Source organism: Nothobranchius furzeri, chromosome 6 (genome assembly GCF_043380555.1).
Source record: "Nothobranchius furzeri strain GRZ-AD chromosome 6, NfurGRZ-RIMD1, whole genome shotgun sequence".
NCBI classification, from domain to species: domain Eukaryota; kingdom Metazoa; phylum Chordata; class Actinopteri; order Cyprinodontiformes; family Nothobranchiidae; genus Nothobranchius; species Nothobranchius furzeri.
The window spans coordinates 65,061,493-65,083,239 of record NC_091746.1 but is presented as its reverse complement, the minus strand read 5'-3'; the positions used below and the strand labels follow the sequence as shown (position 1 = coordinate 65,083,239).

At 41.5% G+C, this 21,747-nt stretch overlaps 2 protein-coding genes across 9 annotated transcripts in view; one reads left to right on the top strand and one right to left on the bottom strand.

Moving 5' to 3' along the window:
• LOC139070353 (uncharacterized) overlaps nt 1-21,747 on the bottom strand; it is a 275,750-nt gene that overhangs the window by 51,256 nt on the left and 202,747 nt on the right. The gene's annotated exons all lie outside the window — the stretch shown is intronic.
• mast4 (microtubule associated serine/threonine kinase family member 4) overlaps nt 1-21,747 on the top strand; it is a 143,746-nt gene that overhangs the window by 62,153 nt on the left and 59,846 nt on the right. For all 8 annotated transcript variants that reach the window (XM_070552446.1, XM_070552445.1, XM_070552444.1 and 5 more), the window contains one exon: nt 14,615-14,646. In XM_070552446.1, coding sequence (XP_070408547.1) covers nt 14,615-14,646 — 32 coding nt within the window. The remainder of the gene's footprint in view (nt 1-14,614; nt 14,647-21,747) is intronic.

The window sequence follows — 21,747 nt, the reverse complement described above, 5'->3', positions numbered from 1 at the left end:
ATTCCCCCTCATGTGCAACTTCAAAGCTTTCAGCCCATCTCTCTGCCCTATCTAGAAAAAACTGTTGCTGCCATGAAACCGTCTGGCTCCCCAGAAGATGTTATCCCACCTCGTCTCCTGAAAGAGGTTTTTCCTTTCATTAGCCATAATGTGCTAGACATCTTAAATACTAGCTTGACATTGGCTGAAGTTCCTTCTGCCTTTAAACACGCCGTTCTTCAGCCAATCTTGAAAAAACCTGGTCTCGACCCCACTGATTACTCTAATCTCCGACCAATTTCCAAATTACCGTTTTTATCTAAGGTCCTTGAGAAAATAGTGTATGAACAGATGCTGACACATCTAAATGACAATCAGGTAATGGACATTTTTCAGTCTGGTTTCAGAAAACAGCACAGCACTGAAACTGCTCATGTTCGGGTGTTTAATGACATTTTTCTCGCTTTAGATTCAGGTTTCCATGTGGTTCTGCTACTTTTGGATCTATCAGCAGCATTTGACACGATCGATCATAACATCTTGATCACCAGACTTCAGACTTGGGCTGGCATTTCTGGTTCAGCCCTAGATTGGTTCAGGTCATACTTTTATAACAGGTCCGCTAGAGTCATGTTGGATGGCTGTTCATCCGAGTCACAACCACTCCGTTGGGGTGTCCCACAAGGTTCAATACTCGGCCCGTTACTATTTAACCTCTATATACTGCCCTTAGGAGCCATTTTCAGAAGGCACGCTGTCTCATACCATCTTTACGCTGATGACTGTCAGATCTACTTTTCATTCAAGCCAACTCAATCAATGCAAGTTCTGTCTGATTGTATCGATAATGTTAAGCTTTGGCTTGCTGATAACTTCCTCCATCTGAATGACTCCAAAACAGAAGTAATCGTTTTTAATCCTCACAGCATCCCGGCTACTCATCAACCTGACCTCAACTATCTCTCACCTAATGTCTCCACTGTAATTTCCAACCTTGGAGTTAAAATAGACCAGGCTCTGAAGATGGATGCTCAGGTCAATAACACAGTTAAATCATGTTTTTACCACCTCAGGCGTATCTCTAAACTTAAGCACATCCTGAGTGTCCGTCTTCTCAAATCAGTAGTCCACACTTTCATCACTTCACGGCTGGATTACTCCAACTCCTGCTTATACGGCATCAGTAAAGCAGCTCAATCTAGACTTCAGCTAGTCCAGAATTCAGCAGCTAGGTTCCTGACTGGAGTTGACAGAAGACAGCACATTACACCAATTCTAAAATCTCTCCACTGGTTGCCCGTTCATCTCAGGATCAATTTCAAAATCATGCTGCTCACTTATAAATCCCTGAACAGTCAAGCTCCTCCATATCTGTGTCAACTCGTCCATTTCTACAATCCGCCTCGTGCTCTCAGGTCTGAGGATAAGCTCCTCCTAGCTCTTCCAAACGCACGTCTGAAAAGCCGTGGAGAAAGGGCTTTCTCTGTCTGTGCTCCCAAGCTGTGGAATGCATTACCACTACTAGTGAGGCAAGCACCAACAATTAGCATTTTTAAATCTCGCATGAAAACTCACTACTTCAACCTTGCATATAATACATAATCATGGACCACTTTCGACATCTGCATTCTTTCTACAATAGAATGCACTATAATTAACATCTGTATTACTGTGGTTCTTTCATATGTTTTTACCTGTTGTTTCACATTCCTTTGTGTTTTTAGTGTTTTACGACTGTTAGTTCTAGTATTTTCTTGTTTTCATTTTTTCTTATAAACTATGCTTTAAATGTCATTCTGAACGTGTTAATTAACTGTAATCTTTTAATGTACAGCGCCTTGTCTGGTTGTAATGCCATGTTGAATGCGCTTTATAAATAAAATGGTATGGTATGGTATGGTATTGATTGATTGATTGATTGATTTTGTAACTCAAGTGTTATGTGCAAATTCTTTGTTATAATGTGCATCTCTTCACAGTGAGAAAAATATTAAAGATATTGCAGAGAATGTTTCTGAATTTCAGGGAAGAACCGCCCTCTCCATGTTTAGGAAAAAATGCACACTCTTTAGCTTACCTGTCGAGCAGAAAATCAGCAACAGATGCGTCTGTGGGGAGCCCAACCTTCGCTTTCAGCGCAAGCCATCACTGAAAAGAGCCTCCTAAAACACCTCTGGTGTTATTTCTCACTTTGGAGGCCCTTCTCTTCTTAGCATAGACCTCGAAGGCACTTTTTCTTTTGCGACTCTCAGCCATTTTCAAAGGAACCAGGTGACAATGGCGAGGACTGAAGGCATAGCGCTCATAAACAGAATGCGCAGGAAGTGAAAATATGAACAGCGTACGACAACGGCCTTGCGTGAAAGCTTCACCAGAATGATTGACAGTTATGAGACCAACGGTTCAGATGACCCCCCCCAGAAGAAAAAAGGTCCTCCGCAACACCTGTAAGAACATGTTGGTCAATAATCAACCCCAAACCCTAAGTCTGACCTCAAAACAACGTTGAAAACACAAAAATAATTCCATCTCGCTCACTGAGCTCGATCATTTGAATTCTAATACATTTCTTGCTTCACCTCATTTATTAAAATGTGTTTTATGGTGTGTGAATTTCCACCTCCGATCATTTCCTTTTGGAGATAATATAATTCATAGGACTGTAATAAGTTCTTAGGTTTGCCAAGACACTTCGTCAATCTGATGAATGTTTAATTTTTCTTTCGATGGTCTGTACGAAGTTCAATATGTCTGCAAATATCACTTCTGAAATACTGGTTTTAGGTTGTGTTAATGGCTGAAGTTTCTCCTCATTAAAAAAAGGGAAGAATTTTCCTCTGAATGGTTTTCCTTTTGCGGTCATAACAGAGGTTGTGGTTTTATCATTTCCGGCATGCAAAGGATTTAACCGGTTACCATAGATTCTGGGATCTATGCTGTTTGATGGTGTAGAAATCAATACCCTACATTCAGAGCTGGGAGTAAAATACTCTTCCAGACCACAGTTATTGTAACAAAAATGTCATTTGTATTTGATCAAAGGCTAGCTCATTAGCTGTGAGTGTAATCTAGACCCATTTGATCTCTAATTAAAGCCAACATCATTTTAAGTCTATCTGTGACAGAGAAGGTGTTTACCTGTCTCACTGACCTTTCCTAATCTTCGCAAACAGATCAGGTGTGTGACCATGATGCAGGCTTTACATGAGGATTTTATTTACGTTTAGCTTCTTAGCTTTTTATTATTCTATTCATGAACCAGAGTTGTAATAGGTGCTTGAAATCCTTGATGAGGCTTGGATTTTAATGTTTAGAAGAGGTTTAGAAAAAATTTCTAACCGTAACACAAATTCATGGTTTCACAGTTACTTTTGTGAGAAGCTATTTAAGATGGTAAAAGAATAGAAAATTGCTACCAAAACATCTTTTTGTTAAATAAGTGGTTGACCCAGGATTTCTAATGATTTCTTTGCAGGACTTTTAAGAAACGAAGCACTCGTTTAATCAACACATATTCAGTGGTCTCTAGTAGGAATGAATGCCTTGTAAGTTTTTTTCAAAGGGGAAGAAATACACTGGTGCACTATTTCTGACCTAAAAGTTACCCACATCTCAGCCGAGCGTCAGGCGGCAGGTTTTGACTCTTATTTCCTGATATTTGGACATCTCTCCTCAAATTGGATAACAGCAACACTCTACCACTGACTTGCAACGTTGATGTTTTATCTCCACAAATAACACAAGCCAGGTGGAGCTTCTGCTGTGTGGTGTAGTTGCTAATGCTAATGGTCTGCTGTTTGTTGGACGTTGGAACAACAGCTTTCCCTGTTGTTGGTCAAGATCAGAGATCTCATGATTGTTGGCGTCAGTGTCACGTAGATCTGTCAGGCATAACAAATCCTAGAGTTTCACCGCCTATTTTTTATCAGAAGCTAATGCAGGAGATAGGCGTAGGAGACTATTTTCATGTTCGACTTCCACAAAAAACTCATAGTGACTGATTATAATATATAGAATATATAAAATGTTTTTTTTTCAGTGAACTACACCTTTAAAAGTCTTGTTTACTTTAAAAAAGTTCCAGGTTGAAAAAGCTACACAGATCTATATCAGGCTGCAATTCTGTCCACGGTGTCCCCAGCCTCTCGCACGATGACCACTGGAGTTGGACGCCAAACTCCCTGTGACCCTACTGAGGATGAGCTGGTTTGGATAATGAGATTTTCTGCTGGTTAGACAAAAAACCCTTTAAATGTTGAGGTCAGGTGATCAAATACAGTTTAATGTTCAGGCTTTCCTCATGAGAGGAATGAGAACAGAAGTAGTAGAAATCAGCTGATGGGAAGAGCCACGTGGACGTCTGGGAACGGTGTGGAAACAGGTGAATCAGCTGTTAGGTTTGTTCAAGCCACCTCTTGATTTATGTGTTGGTGACGATGGGTTAGTTTCCTAAGGAGAGCCTCCTCATCCCCACAGGTGCCTTTTAGATATTTTGCTGAGGAAGCTCTCCAGGTCACTAATGAGAGGTCAGATGAGAGATGAGGGGGCATAAAAGAGAGGAAGAAGTCTAAGAGGAGAATCTGTAATGACTTCACCTTCCTCTGACTTAATTCTAATTTGTGCAAATTAATTTTAAAATAACCTTTCACTTGCCCCTCGGTGCGGAGATGTGCATTTATGTCTAAAAACAAAACACGCAGGACTTCCCAGGAGTCCGAGGTGTATCGCATGACTTCCAAACGTGAGCACTGAAGTATTCAGCACCACATGGAGCTCAGGTTCATGAGTGAAACTTTAAAGCTCTCGGAGCTTTGTCTTGATCTGACTCGGCACCCTGATCGGAGCGGATCCTGCATGTCAGACCCCCTGTAGTCCTGACCGGCATGCACTTGTAAAATGATGGCGCCGGAGGCTACTTTTGCTGTTGATGCCACTCAGACTGATCTCATGGTTCTAAAACGAACCACGTGAGCTGAGGTGGGTTTGACTCTGTGCATGCTCTGATATCGCTCAAGCTGGTGGTTTACGAGCAGGGATTTCCTCTGCAGTCTTCAGCATGCAAAATGTCGAGCTAAGCACACGACTGATCTTGCATGTAGGAGAATCCAAAATGAATCAAGAGGAATTATTAATAAAGCACTAGTCATAGATGAGAGCAGGACTGATGCTTTTATGTGGACCTCTGACATTAAATAATGTTTCTGTATGCATTCACTGACATTTCCCCTGTGGAACAAAAACACTCTTAGTTTCACCGTGTAACAATGGGCATCCCTAATGCACTGATCACAAATTACACCAACAAATGAAATGTGGACACGGTTATTGGCGACAGTGACTGACTTGAGCGTAGCAGGCTTTTGTGTAATCTCGAGTTAGATTGCCTCCTTGATGCATTTACAGACCATAGAAGACCATGAAATGTAATAAATATTTATGTGAAACATCTTGCTCGCTTTAAACACCGGGCACAGCTGAAAAATCAAAAGCGATGTCATTAATGTTGGATAGCGTAAATTATGTAGACGGTTATTTTTCTTTTTCTTAAAATACGGTCCCTGTTTGTCCTTAAAGTTGGGCCCAAACAGCCTAGAAAAGTTTCCATCTCAGCCCCAGGCTAACTAAGAGCCAGTTTCCATGGCAACAATCACTGACACTTAACACACAAGTGGCTCCGAATGCCCAGAAAGGAGGAATTGTAGCTTGTAAATTGTTTTGCTGCAGGAAAAGTAATAATAATAATAATAATATAGACTGCAGAGACCTGAAACGGAGCAGCCTTGCTTCTATAGGAGAACTGTGATTAGGGGTGCACAGCGTTGCCACATCAGGGATTAATAATGTAACAGAAACCACCCTGCCCTGTCACTTTCCACTGCAGTTGAAATGTTTTACATTAGTTTTCCAAAAATAAGCATTTTAGAGAAAAATCAAACCAGGTTCTGTTCAATGACTTACATTAAAAACTGACTTGGATCCTGTTTCAGATGTAAGCAGTGAGATTTGTCTTTCAGCGTTGCAGCTCATCTGGAGAATGTACGTTTTCTGTCTAAACCACTGACCGTTTATATAATGGGTCACCCGTAGGTTTCTGAAGAGCTGAACTGAAGCCCAGTAGGCGGTTCCCACCCTCTTATTGGCTGTGTCACGCGCCTCACGCAGTCCCGGTAAAGACGAAATGGAGCTGAGGGCGGGGCTGTGAGGGTATTGGCAGGTGATCAACACCCATAAAACTCTGTAGATGTACCTTTGAGCTAACTCAGCTAATGGAGGTTGGCGGGCGCTTTTAGGCAGAAAACGGCGGTTGAGCGACACTACTACCCTCTGCCTACTAGGCTTTAACACTCAACAGGAGACTGAGGCCTTCCCTGGACCAGGCATTGTTGTGAATAGATCTCAGCTTCTGCTACAGCAAAATCTTCTGTATCTGTCACACTGAGTTATCGCTAAGTCATGGCTGAATAGGGAGAGTGGATTGATCCCAGTATCCCTGGGCAAGTAATGGAACTCTGTAAGTTGTCCCACGGGTGCTGTACAAATGGCCGCCTGCTGCTCCAGAGGGATGGGTGCAATTCTGAGAAATTTATCTTAAGAGGGATCAATAAAACATCAATAATTAATATTGTGTTGGCCAAATACAGTCTAATTTGTTATAGACGTACATCCAAAGCAGAATTTCTCAATGCTTGCACGCACACACGTAAAATCATTTCTACCCACATTTTAGCTTTTGGTGGTAGACAACAGACTTTGCTACCCCTATAATCCACCTGTACGAGTTGGATTAAAGCCATGCACAGAAATCAGTTGACATCCTGTGCTGCCATCTCCTCACCATTGAAAGTAGCAATTGTCCTTTTGAAAAGTCACTAGAAGTTGCTGAATAATGTAATGAACAGATTTGCATATTTAGCTATTATGATTGATGCTGTAGGAGAGGGGAATGTGTCATGGGAGAGACAAAGTGTTTACAAAATACCTTAACTACATGAATAACTAACAGTGAGCTTCTTTCTGTAGTTTATGTATTATGTCACAGTTCCAACCCCCCTCCTTTGTCCAGGCAAAGCTGACCCCAAAGAGACTCTCACTGTGTAATCTTTGAACATTTAACCATCATCAGCCCAGCTGCTGTCAGAGCGGATGTTTACAAATGAATCACACATTGAAGAGGCCGCTGGCTGGTCCTTTACTAGCTTGGTCGAGGCGATGATAGTGAGATTTACATCCACGGCACTCGGTAAAGCTCCAAAGGTCTCCAGTAACACAAAAAGTTGCTAGATTTGTCACTAAGGGTCACCTGAGGGGTCTTAAAACTTGCTAAATAATGTGACAACATTGCAGTGTTGGCAAATATGTTCCACTTTCGCTGTGCCTGAGATTGACAATCAGTCATGGAAAAAGTTTTGGACAAGCAAATCCCTCTTCTTCATTTTTGTAGAAAATATAACCAGCCAGTGCACATATTCAGTGATGCCAAACAATCTGGTGACAGTCATGTTTTCCTCATTTAGACAGGAGCAACAGCCTTATGATTTAGTTCTAAATTTGCCATTTAGTTTTCTAAATGTCAGTGGAAGCACAGTGAGCCATCCGTCTCCTTTAGTGCTAACCTGTGCCCAAATCATTAGTGATGTTTTGTTTTCACAGCCAGTCTCTGTTTTTAACCACTTCTCTGTTTGTGGTGTTGTTATGCATCAAAGTTTGTGAGTGAATTTGTGAGTCAAAGTCTTGATTTCCATGAATGACCTGATTTCCAGATGAAGTGTAAAGCAGAGGTTTGGTATTTCCCCCTGCTGCGTTTCATTAAAACCAGTTCACGCAGAGCTAACTGATTACATTCGCCGTCGTTAACAGAGCCCGGGCTCTGCACAAGCGTTGCTTATTCAGGAAGGTGTTAAAGCCATCAAAAACATGAAAATCAAAACCAGATTGCTTTAACTTTCCATATCTGTTTTACTCCAACAGTCTATTATCACATTACTGTTGGTGGGTGTCTCCCTAGTTCCTCTGAACTTGTTCGCTGTGCTCACATCCATCATGTAAACTCTGTCCTCTGCCTTATCCAGGCAGGATGGGAAGGCTGGCATTAACCTGCAATATATATAGCAATGGGAGAGAGAGGGACTGAACACTTTTTGTGCTGACTGTAGCACCCGATGCACGTCATCTCCACATCCTGCAAGGCTCTTATCAGGAGTTTAACAGGCGGCGATGCCATCGTTGGGGTTCGTAGTAAAACGCATCCAGATGATGGTGGCTTATCTGTGTGAATTAAAAGGCTGCAGTGTTTGTATTTTTCTCACAAACAAAAGCCCAGAAAGATGTGCTGAAGGTGATGAAACGCCCGACTCCCTTAACACTCCTACTGTAATTAAACAGACCGTTAAGTCCGAGGGGAAACTACGGATCACTGATTCGTTTGCTCATTTATTGCATAGTTTTTGCACGGATGTCAATGTGGCGGCAGCTTCAGTGATTTAATGTTTTTGTTACATATTCATCATCTGTATGCTTTATGGGAAAACATATTCTCTGAGCTGTTTTAAACGAGCACAGGGCAATGAATTTTTGAGAGCAGACACAAGATGGATTCACAACAGTCTTTTGTTTTAGTTTTTCACAACCAAGTTGAACTTTAGGTAACTCCAAACTCAACCGGAGGATTTTGGTTCAGGTTTGTTACATTTGTGTTGTTGAAGACGATGTCCGGATTATTTCTTTTATCTGATGATACCATCTAGTGGCTGACGAGCGTTTCACCCCGAGACGCTGTTTCAAATCTGTATTTACAGCTGAAAGCAACTCTTATTTATGAACATGCTCCTCTAGCCAACAAAATAGCTAAAACTCATTGTTTTACAGTTATTATGCTCACGTTATGTTGTGTTTTTATATACTTACATTTTAAAGACCATGAGAAATGTTGCCAGCTCTGCATCAACCGAGGTGCGTCCTGTAACGCTCGCATGCACTGTGATTGACGTCTGTACGTAGGTGATAGACTAACGTCATTGGCTAGTGCTGACCGGCGCTCAGTTCATATTGCATTTGCTCTATGGGAAAGGGGGCAGGCTTAGCAACAACAACAAAAAAGCATATTTCCTACATTACATCACAGTACATGAGACAGTCACTTATGTATTTCTGAAAATTCATATACAGGTGCTGGCCAGTAAATTAGAATATCATCAAAAGGTTGAAAATATTTCAGTAATTCCATTCAAAACGTGAAACTTGTACATTATATTCATGCAATGCACACAGACCAATGTATTTCCGATGTTTATTACGTTTAATTTTGATATTTATAGGTGACAACCAATGAAAACATCAAATCTGGTATCTCAGAAAATTAGAATATTCTAAAGGCCAATGAAAAAATGTTTGTTTCTCTAATGTTGGCCAACTGAAAAGAATGAACATGAAAAGAATGTGCATGTATAGCACTCAATACTTAGTCGGGGCTCCTTTTGCCTCAATAACTGCAGTAATGCGGCGTGGCATGGACTCGATCAGTCTGTGGCACTGCTCAGGTGTTATGAGAGCCCAGGTTGCTCTGATAGTCGTCTTCAGCTCCTCTGCATTGTTGGGTCTAGCGTATTGCATCCTCCGCTTCACAATACCCCATAGATTTTCTATGGGGTTAAGGTCAGGCGAGTTTGCTGGCCAATCAAGGACAGGGATACCATGGTCCTTGAACCAGGTGCTGGTGGTTTTGGCACTGTGTGCAGGTGCCAAGTCCTGTTGAAAGGTGAAGTCTGCATCCCCATAAAGTTGGTCAGCAGCAGGAAGCATGAAGTGCTCTAAAACTTCCTGGTAGACGGCTGCATTGACCCTGGACCTCAGGAAACAGAGTGGGCCAACACCGGCAGATGACATGGCACCCCACACCATCACTGACGGTGGAAACTTTACACTGGACCTCATGCAACGTGGATTCTGTGCTTCTCCGCTCTTCCTCCAGACTCTGGGTCCTTGATTTCCAAAGGAAATGCAGAACTTGCTTTCATCAGAAAACATAACTTTGGACCACTCAGCATCAGTCCAGTCCTTTTTGTCCTTGGCCCAGGCGAGACGCTTCTTGCGCTGTTTCTTGTTCAAGAGTGGCTTGACACACGGAATGCGACACCTGAATCCCATGTCTTTCATGAGTCTCCTCGTGGTGGTTCTTGAAGCGCTGACTCCAGCTGCAGTCCACTCTTTGTGGATCTCCCCCACATTTTTGAATGGGTTTGTCGTCACAATTCTCTGCAGTGTGCGGTTATCCCTAGAGCTTGTACACTTTTTTCTACCACATTTTTTCCGTCCCTTCGCCTGTCTGTTAATGTGCTTGGACACAGAGCTCTGCGAACAGCCAGCTTCTTTAGCAATCACCTTTTGTGTCTTGCCCTCCTTGTGCAAGGTGTCAATGATTGTCTTTTGGACAGCTGTTAAGTCAGAAGTCTTCCCCATGATTGTGGTGCCTTCAAAACAAGACTGAGGGACCTTTTAAAGGCCTTTGCAGGTGTTTTGAGTAAATCAGCTGATTAGAGTGGCAGCAGGTGTCTTCTATATTCAGCCTTTTCAGAATATTCTAATTTTTTGAGATACCAAATTTGGAGTTTTCATTAGTTGTCACTTATGAATATCAAATTTAAATGTAATGAACATTGGAAATACATTGGTCTGTGTGCATTGCATGAATATAATGTACAAGTTTCACGTTTTGAATGGAATTACTGAAATATTTTCAACCTTTTGATGATATTCTAATTTACTGGCCAGCACCTGTAATTCCTAAAGGGGAAAACTCTGGATTGCAACTGTAAAGATTTGCTTTAGGAGTAGTTTGAGGGCTGGACATAAACTTAAAAGTTCATGATTTTTGTTTCTTACCCTGTGATGTTAAAACCAGGTGACTTGAATAACACTTGAAGTAATGCTGCACTCCTGCAACCTTGTTGACAATTCACTGGTTGGTGTTTTACATTTCAAGGGAGGTAAATAACTGGGTTAAATCAGAATTTTTTGTACGTTTTTTGTTAGGAAGTTTCAACAACCTCATGACATATCAAACACTAAACAGAACAAGCTGATATTGTTTAGACTCCTTAAGAGTCCCAGACGTGTGGTTCCATCCGTCTGTTGTGACCTGGAGACAACTCAAAGACTGGTTTAGTGGGGCCGCAGTTTCTTCTACAGACCTCGGTGCCTGGAAGTCCGAGGACTTCGACATTCCGTATCTATCACGAGGGTCTTCGAGTGGGTATGTAGTAGGGCCCGACCGATATATCGGCCGGCCGATATGGCCGATATTGCGCTACCTATCCAGCAGATGGCGCCAGCTTTATGAACTCATGTTGAACTTTGAACACAAATTATTGTTCTGAAACTTTTTATTTATTTATTCTTATTTATGTTTCTTATGTGCAATAGTTTCCTGTCCAGGGTGAATAAGTTCACCAAGTTAACTTCCACAGAGTGTTACTTTGTTACAAAGCACGAATATTACATTTTATTTATTGCTGCATTTTTATTATTTTAATATTCTTATAGGAATCTTCTGTCCCTAAACTTGTGTGTGCTGTTAGATTCCCCAGAGTTAGCTAAGTCGGAAAAAACATCTTGTAACCAGTTGTTTTAGCATAAAGCAATGGAAGGGAAGGCTTGCATTCACCTACATAAAAAACACTACAGTGTATGTGAATTCACTTACATTGTTTTATGCTGAACTAAGAAAACCAACTGCTGCCAGATCATATTGGGCTGGTTATAAAATGCTTTTTCTGACTTGTCTAACTCTGGGGTTATCTTTTAACAAGACACAGTTTCACTGAGTGGTGGAATATTCCTTTAAGTTAAAATGTATTTGTGGAAACCACAGTTTACAAGAAAATGTTGAATGTTAGATTTATGCTGTGACTGAGTTTGTGTTTTGTTGTTTTCGAGATCTGCTAAATAAATCTTATTTGCATTACTTGGAAACCCTAGTGAGTTATTGAGACAGTTCTTTGGTGTGTAAGAGAGAAATAAGTTTGCATCAAAAAGGCAGAGAATGAAGGGTTTAAGCTTAAGAAAATTAGTATTTCTTTTTTTTTTGTGAGGGAGATTTATCGGCCATTATGTCGGCTATCGGCCTTTGTTAAACGTTTTATATCGGTATCGGTCCCAAAAAAAAGCATATCAGTCAGGCCCTAGTATGTAGACACACATATAGCGTCTGATGTGTTTTTGATAATAATCAAATCTAGGGCTGCACAATATATAGTAAATATATCATTATCGCGATATCAGCATACACAATATGCATATCGCAAAGAACAGATAAATATTGCATTGAATGTTCAGCTCAAATGTTTGCTACACATAATGCATTCTGTCAATCAAATGAAAGCATTATGTTTTTTTAACAAATCAAATAGAGCTCTTCACCCATTTGGCCAATTGGGTGGGTTCTCATAGTTCAGATGCCCGCCCCCAAGGTGGGCGGCACTTCATTTTGATGGTTAGCATACACCTGAGTTAGCTTTGCTCTGCTCAGTGTGAGCTGAAACTGAGTGCTACAAATGAAAAAGTCAGTGTCTGCAGAATATATAGAAATACAGGCTAAAATGCATCATCTTGTAGAGGCTCCGAGTCCGCTTGCAGAAGTGACATTTACAGGTGCTGCAGCATGGAGGATGTGGTGTATTGGTAGGCTAAATCCATTTTACAGTATTTACACTGGACTACGTTTTCCGCCTCGGTCCCACACCTTTGACATTTTCTGTCTTTTTCGCACTCCACTGGGGCCCACGTTGTCCGCCATGGCTTAAGAGAAAGTTGAGTTACATTCGCTACTCACGTGTGCATTCAATGCAGTGTGTACTGCAGTCGCTACAGTCGCAGCGAAAAATTCGAGTACAAAAAATCCTCGTGTCAAATTCTCTGCCTCGAGGCTTCGTTTAATTCATGTTTAATTAATTCATGGCTTTGCAATCGCCCGGGGTCATGTTTCACCTGGCCCGAAATAACCTGCAGAACTCGCAGCATTAGATGCATTCATGAATTTGTGTATTTAAACAAAGTGTGCTCTGTGTCTCGTTTAGAATAAATGTCATTAAATTACATTTATACTTGAAAGCTTTAAGACACATCACCCATGTGCAAATTAAATTCACTTCAGCTGTTGCACTATTTAGAAATCCAGATGCAGCAACTTTTTTTTCCACACCTCCTTTAAAAAAAGATTGCTGCACTTCACACCATCTGTGTGATCTCCCTCCATATGTTTGGAGGCAGTGATGCTGCTGAAGAGTAGGGATGGATACCTTTGACATTTGAATCGATTCGGTACTAATTCCCGGTACCTAGGGATCGATATCTGTACTTAACGGTACCAATTTATGATACTTTTGGATGTTTATTATTTTAATTCTCTTTTATAATTAAATATATATTTTTCTCAATATATAACCATATTTGATAAATATCACGATAAATAACATTCAACTGTTTGTATTTTAACATTGTCCTTGTAGTTTTATAAGCTGATAATTAAACTGAAGCAAACATCTTTACTGTGAACTAAATTTACTGTGTATCTTCATTCCTTTTGCCGTCTTTTTTCATTTGATTTTTCCTACTGGGAAGTTAGAATTTCCAAGGAGAAAGCGAACGCACCATTAGCTGATAACAACGGTGGCAATGGAAGCTAACATAGCAAGCTAACGTTATCTTAAACAGTTTATTTAGCTGCTGGAGCAGATTAAAACGGTGATGCCTCACACTTAGATTGTTGTCGCTGGTTTCATCTTCACCCAATCACCCGTCGCATTCAGTAAAGTGAAGCCAAATTTTAGACCGCGTTCATGTTCTTCCAGTCGGAAATTCGGGGTTCCGAGGAGAACGCGAACGCACCATTAGCGAAACGGAAGCTAACATATCAAGCTAACGTTATCTTAAACATTTTATTTACCTAGCGGAGCAGATTAAGATGAGGATGTCTCACTTAGATCGTTGTCGCTGGTTTCATCATCACCCAGTTACCCATCATATTTAGTGAAGTGGACCCAAGCTTTAGCGTGCGTTCTTTCAACCATGCTGCTCTGTTTACAACTCGCTCGCAGCGACTGACGACATAACGCTCTTGCGCATGCGCAGCTGTCTAGGCAAGTTCTCGTTATGAAGGACGGGTACCGAAACGAGGCACCGTTTGAAATGACGTGAATCGGTGCTCGGTCGGTACTATGGAATTCAATCTGTACCTTAAAAAGTACCGAATTCGGTACCCATCCCTACTGAAGAGATTGAAGTTCATATCAGAATCTCAGCTGCTACTTCAGTTCAGCTTCAGCCATTGTGGTTACTGCGGTTCTTATGGAGCTGGCCTGCTGTTCATTCTTGCATGAATTAATGTGTAATAAAGATGCTGCTGCTGACATGGAGGCCATTTGTGTAGTTTATTAACACATTCAGAGTTCACCACGAAAGAAAAGTCGCAAGAAATCCTTTTCTCCTATTGAATCAAAGATATTTTGAGTCTGGATTATTCTGAATTGTAATCGAGTAATAAGGAAGTGTGATTTAGTGCTCGTGAGTTACATTTAGATTGTACATTCTTGGAATAAACACAGTAGAGAAGGTAATAACTTGTTTTTCTTTCTTTCTACAGAAGGAGCTGAGTCTTCCTAGAAGAGGCAGTTTGTAAGTACCATCATCACTGTGACACAGACGAGTCCAGTTTAAATCAAGCTGCTTGTTCTTTAGCTCGTGTTTATCCATCCCGACTGGACCCGAAGCTGATGAATGCGATGGAGCTGCACGTAGTGCCCCACAGCTCAGGAGCTGTCGCTACATTTAAATGTATTAAAACAACTAACACAGCTTTATTGTTATAATTACTCCTTACATGGATGTTTTATTGATTTATCGAGAAGCTGATTCTGCTATGTGGCTGCTTCATAGTCATCTATTACAGAAAGATCACTGAGTCGCACAATTCAATTTAAGAACTCCATTTTCTAAAATGACCACATGGTTGAATGAACGCTCGTCTGAAAGAGTTTAAATTAAAACGGAGCATAAAAACATGATGGAGGGAGGATTTATTACAGAGGTGTTCTACCTAATTAGCTTCATCTGGGTGTTCCATAAACTGTCAGATGAGTGTGTGTGAAGGGTTTTCATATCAAACTATGTTGTTCTTTCTAGTGGTGACATGTAATCCTGGAGTAGAGATCTTCGAGTCAACAGAATGATTCTGTTTTTCCCAATCTGACTGAAAATGTCACACCTTGATTGCTGCGCCCCAAAGTAACAGGAAATATGTCACAAGACGATTTGGTAGTGTTAAAAGTGTAAATAACATTTTAAACTGCACTAAAAGGCAGATTATACACAGCACTTATCGTCTGTATGATGTATAGATCGTTTAGTTTAATTTTTATGTATGTTTTTTTAGATATATTTTGCAATTCCTGTCTTTTTCCTGTGAGACTGGTGGGGTGGCACCCTAGCGCCCCCTGTTGGAATTAAAAAGGAGCTTTGCCTGAATTAAACTAACACCTGGCTGTGTAGGGCAACTAACAGGCACAGTCTTTTCTCTAGCTTACCTTTGTGAGGCATGCTGCATCGTCTTCATCCAGCTTTGTTCCGTCCACACAACTAATCCAAAATGAGCCAAAACTTTAGAATTGGAACTTGCTGCTTTTTTCCCTGGTGTTCTTCTTCTCCGCCTGGTGTTTTTAGCGCATTCTCATAAGGAGCGCCCCCTAATGGACTTCTGCTGTAGTGGTAAAAAAAAACGATAAAGGGAAAGAGCGCATATGTACTCATTCGGGAGTTGAAATATTGTGATATTTCGCCAACTCTGTATTTTGTCCCACCCTTATTGACAACTTAAAATAGCATTTAGGATCAACATCTGTTGTTTTCATTATAGTAAATTCTATATTTGCCTGAAACATCTTATTTGTATTGTTTTAATTACGGATGCACCACTGTGAAAATGTGGGCCGATATTGATATCCGATATTAATGTCGCGGTTATACCCGATAACCAATATTTATCAATATTACATTAATATGAGAATTAAGAAGAACACTGAAACATTTTAATATTTTGTGTAATGATACTGAATCAATATTTTAAACATATATCCATTTTTCATTGAATTGACACGCAAATGTTTTCTATAAATCTTTTGTATGATGCAAATCAAACCCGACTGCTAGGTGGCAGCAGCTTTCTCCGCCTTCACTCTGACGGACCAGCACAGTTTTAGACACTGTAAGGGCATCTGGCTTGAACTTTTCAATTCAGTTCATTGTAAAAATCACAAATATTTTCTGGCTTTTAGTATCGCAAGATATTGTATCGTCTCCCCTCTATTGTGATATATGTCAAGTCGTTAGATTCTTGCCATTAAACACCCCAAATATAATTTTATATAAATGTAATTTATTATCATTATAAACTAACACCACAATGAATGACTGACATCAGCAGATACCGACATTGATGAAGATACATGGTGCATCTGGGACATCACGCCCTCATGTGGCCTGGCTGAAGACTCATTTAATCACGCCTGTAAAGGCAAATGAGCGTGACGCTGGGTGGTGGCCCCGCCCTCCACCTACAAGCCCCCAGCGTCACCGGCATTTTTCAGTTCTTATGCTCTTCACCTCGCTGATAACACGCGAGTACAAATAAACTATTGTTAGCTATGCTATTGAAAAGGTAGCTTAACTGCTCGCTAGTGTTTATTCTGCTGCCTTCTGATCAACATTTGCCCTCCGAGTGCTACCTTTTCGTGGCTGTTTTAGCTTTCTGCCTCCGTGCTCTTCTGCCCCTAACGCTCCGCTCTGTGTCTCGCCATTAGCACAGTGTTGGACTCAGCTAGGCAAAAGTCTGCTTTGCGTCGCTTTCCTCAGGCCTGTGGGGTTTTTTTCTCCATGAGATGCACCTGCACGAGGCCTGCCATGTCTGAATGTGGGTGATTCATGCCAACGGAGCGCTCTCGGACCCGGAGGTGTGCGATTTCTGTCTACAGCTCCATTGTCCCATGCTCGATCGGCGTGTGAACTTCTTCCAACATGTGCAGGGGGACACTGTTTGCAGCAGGACCTCATGCTCTCCGAGTCGGCTCCTGCGCCTATGCACGGTTCTGACGCGGGTGGTCTAGTGATCGAGTTCCCCGTTGCTAGCTGGGCAGATCACATGGAGGTGACAGACAGGCAGACCGACCTGGAGATTTCCCAGTTCTCTCTGCCGGCGGAGAACGAGTAGGGTGTGCTGGACATTTGTCAACAATCACGACCTGCTGGGGACTAGGAAAATCTTTGTGGTGGATTGTGTTACCGCTGCCTCAACTCTCAAATGTCGGGAGGAAACTTCTTTTCTTCCGCTTTGCCAACGAGCGGCTGAGAAACTTAAAGTGGATTGGCCTGCTCATCCGCCGAACCAAATTGCTCCCATTTTGTTAGTTTTTTACCTCCCACCAAATTGGTTGAGGTCAAAAACTTACTACCACCTTTCCCGGACTTCGTGGCTGACCTTGCGTCATCCTGGGGGAAGCCACTGTCCACCCGCTACGCGGTGTCGGGCTATGGACAGTTCGTGGATCTCGATGGTGGTGAGAGGTTGGGGTTTGTGGTCCTTCTCCCCTTTGGAGCCCTTACTGGTAGTTTATTTGGCCTCGACCGGCAACAATGGGGTGAGTGGACCTGCCATTTCCCTCTTCGTAGTGCAGGTTTCCCACCGCACAGCAGGAGAGGTTTCACAGTGCCCAGGTCACCTCCGCCCTTGCACTGAGCTCTGCCACCACGTTGCAGACCTGCTTAGTAATGTGTTTGGTAGACCTTGGAGCTCTGGTTCCACCAGACAGCTCGCTCACACCCCTCAACAAGATGTGAGACTTAGATGCTTGCGGCGGTTAAACGAGCCATCATCTCGCATCCCCTGTCTCAGACGGCGGTGTTACCAGCGGCAGTGGTGAGCCCCATGGCTGGTCGATTACCTCCCAGCTAGTCTGTCTGAAGTAAGGGCCCTCCTGCGGGCCCACCGAAACGCTCTATGAACCGTAAATAAAAGACTCAGTCGTACTGATCTCCGGACCGAATTTGTTCAGGACTTGGACTGTGCCGGACTTCCAAGTCCCAGTTTTCATCGGGTGGATTGGCCAACTGTCAGACCAGCGGTTTGTGTGTTTCGCCAAACCGTCCAGCTTTTTTGCCTGTCTTACAGGGTTAATGTCTCTCAGCAGGCTCAAAAGGTCAGAGCACACTCTACTAGACGTTTGACTACTTTAAGGGCGCTGTTTTTAGGGTGCTTCATTTAATGGCATTTAGCTGGGCTGCACCCCACACTTTTGTGGGATTATGCCGTCTGGATTTCATGGCCACTTCGGTGGCTTATGAAGTTTTTTCTGCTGGGTCCGAGTTGCCATCTTAGATGGCGTTGTCGGCCCAGACTTAATAGCTGCTTGTGTGGGGTTTTTATATGTCCCATAGTACCTTCGTTGTACTGAGTGAATCGACTGAAAGGGAACGTTAGGTTATGCATATAACCACTGTTCCCTGAAGAAGAGGAACAAAGTACAACACAGGGCTGCCCCCTTCGCAGCCTAGCTTGGTGAAGAGCGGCTATCGAACTGAGAAATGCCGGTGACTTGTAGGTGGAGGGCTGGGCCTCCACCCAGTGTCACGCTCATTTGCCTTTACAGGCGTGATTAAATGTGTTTTCAGCCAGGCCACACAAGGGCGTGATGTCTCATAGCACCTTTGATGTACCGAGCGAATAGACTTAAAGGGAACAGTGGTTATTTGCATAACCCAATGTTTTATTTCCAGATGTTTTTCCTGTTATTTTGAAAGGAAAATCCACCTTATTTCATATTAGTGGTTAAAGCTGCCTAAATGTTGCTCTACTGATTTGTTATTAAAGGTGGTATCTGGTGACATTTCTGGCTTTTATTGCTCTCATACATGGATCTTTATGTTTAAGCTACATTTATGACACACACCATGTTTGACACCTTAATGACTGCAATGGAGTTGACCCATTACTAAATGCTGCTGTGAAATCACCAACTGGACTGGCTTATATTTAGAGTGCCTGAGCCTCTGGTGACCTTGGTAACCATAGTAATTGTCTGTCAGTCAGTTTTATTGAGGAGACAAAGTTGATGTGACGGCTTTAGACGTGTTACTACCAGTTTGTTTAGATAGCTGGTGGCTTTCTATAAAAGTGAGCATTGGGTAACCAGATCATCTCATCTGATCCCAGCTTTCTGTCTCACTAAATGATCGAGTTGTGTGTATTTCTGATTCGGCGCAGTTGAGAGTCTGCTTCTTTAAATGTCACCTTAAACTGAACTCTGAGGTTTTTTCCTTGTGACAGAGAGCCACCTACTGAAAATCTGATCATTAACCTGCTGAGTGGTGCCACAATGTCTTCTTATCCCACTGTTTAGTATCAGCAGGACATTTTTTAATTGTTGTTCATTCACCATTGCCACATGTCAAGGCCTCTTTGAGGCACCCTGAGACTTGTTTTGGTCTCAGGTTATTACCAGTGGGATTACTATTCATAGTCTGACCTTAATAGCTGCAATTGTTTCCTTGGGTTCAGTTAAATAAATAAAATTCTGTTAATTATCTGCAGCTCTGGATGTTTGTTGGATTTGTTTGGTTGTTATGTTGGATCCTGTTTCTCGTCCTCAGCATTTAAATGCAGCCTGTTGCACTTTCAGCTCAAAGCTGCTAGTTTGAACCCCGCCAACTGTTTTTTTCCACGTAGTAAGTTCTTGAAGACGATCTGTTGACGACAGATTATGTTTCGTTCAGTTTAACAGATGCTGTCAACTGCACTTCCATCAACCATTTCACCATAAAGCTCCTCCCTGTTCTGTTTGAGTTGTAGGTTTTAGCAGCATTCCTCTCTGACTGGTGATATTAGTAATATTTTCATGCTTCCTGATTTTATTAAAACCTTAACTTATGGTTTTCTTGTTGTGATTGATTTGTTAATAAATTCATGTAATAACTTCTATTTTATTTTTTATATTCCGTTAATCAAGTTATTGCTTTCACCAAACTCTCAAAATATTTGAAAAAAAATATGTAAAAGTTGGTTTTAAGAAAAGTACTTTTTGAACCAATAGTGGTTTTTCGCTAGTTTAAAGAAGTCATGCAGCAGCATTTTTTTTCTTTAGAACTGGAAACTGTTCTATGAGCCTCTATGTAGTTTATGAAACATTGTTGGGGCTCAAAATGGCCCAGGAGTCCTGATAAATGTCCAAGCACAATCCCACAATGAAGCCCTACAACAGAAAGACTGATTTGCACCACCTACTGGCCAGTTAAAGCTGGCACAGACTTTTGGGTACGCTCTATCTGCCACTCCGAATTGTCTGTGTTCAACAAGTCAAGTGAGGTTTTAAATTCTAGGACAAGTCTAAAGTAACTTATCGTTTCACCCTTTTTATTTGTTATGGCATTTGTGTGTACTTGTTGTGAGCACCGCCGCGATTGTGCATCATCCACCAGCTTAGCACACTTCCCAGCCCCTAAAAAATTGCCGCCCAACAGAAAGGTCAAAGACTGGAATACTTTGTTGGACTGCCTTTAGCTTTGATTATGTTGCACATTTGCCATGACATTGTTTGGATTAGCTTCTACAATGTCACAAGATTTCAATTCAGTATATTTATGTATGTTATCACCCTCACCCCTCCCTACCCTTGTGTATTCATTTTTCTTTCACTTAACGTTTTCACGTACTTGGTATGTGGCTGGCCACTTTTCTGTTAGTTTTCTAGCTTTTGTCTCATTAGTTTTAGTTTGTCTCCTTACACCTTTAGCTTAATAAATGTTTTCACACACTTGGTAATTCCTGGCTGGCTTGATATTTAATTGATATTCTGTTAATCTTCCAGTTTTAGTCCATTGTTGTTGTTGAGGTTCATTTTACCCGTTTCACTGCTTTAGTTTTGGTCTGCCTCAATATTCCTAATTTTAGTAATTCTCTGCAACTCTAATACTTTGGCAGTTCATTGTAAAGTCTAGGTTAGCTCTCTTACCCCAAAGCATTGAAATTCTGTTAGTTTTCAACAATGTTTTTCTGTAGTTCATTGTAGCAGTTTGTATTGCTTTAGTTATAGTCATCTAACACTTAGTAAATCCTGGTTAGCCATTTTAGCTACTCAAAGTCTCTAGACACCTTCAGTTAAATAATTTTTTTCACCTACTTAGTAATTCCTGGCTGACCACATTTAGTTCTCTTAATCTTTTATTGATCTTATGTTAGTCTTTTAGTTTTAGTATATGTAACTCCATTGTTCATTTCTGTGTTTATTCTGTTTTTACTGCTGTAAAGCATGAGTTGCAGTTGTCTAGGAAATGTGCTATATAAATAAAACGTCTTGTCTTGCCTAGAGCGCCAAGTCACAATGAGTCATCTCAAAGCAAAACACAAAGTAAACATTCCAATACAGTTCAGTTTATTAAGCCATTCAGTAAAATGTTTCCTATATAATGAACCCAGCAGGTTGCATCGAGTCACTGTGTCAGTCTTTACAGCAATCCTCAAACTAAGCAAGCATGTAGCGACTGTGGAGAGGAAAACTCCCTTTTAACAGGAAGAAACCTCCAGAGGATCCTGGCTCAATATAAGCAGCCATCCACCACGACTCACTGGGGATCGAGAAGACAGAGTACACACACACACACACACACACACACACACACACACACACACACACACACACACACACACACACACACACACACACACACACACAC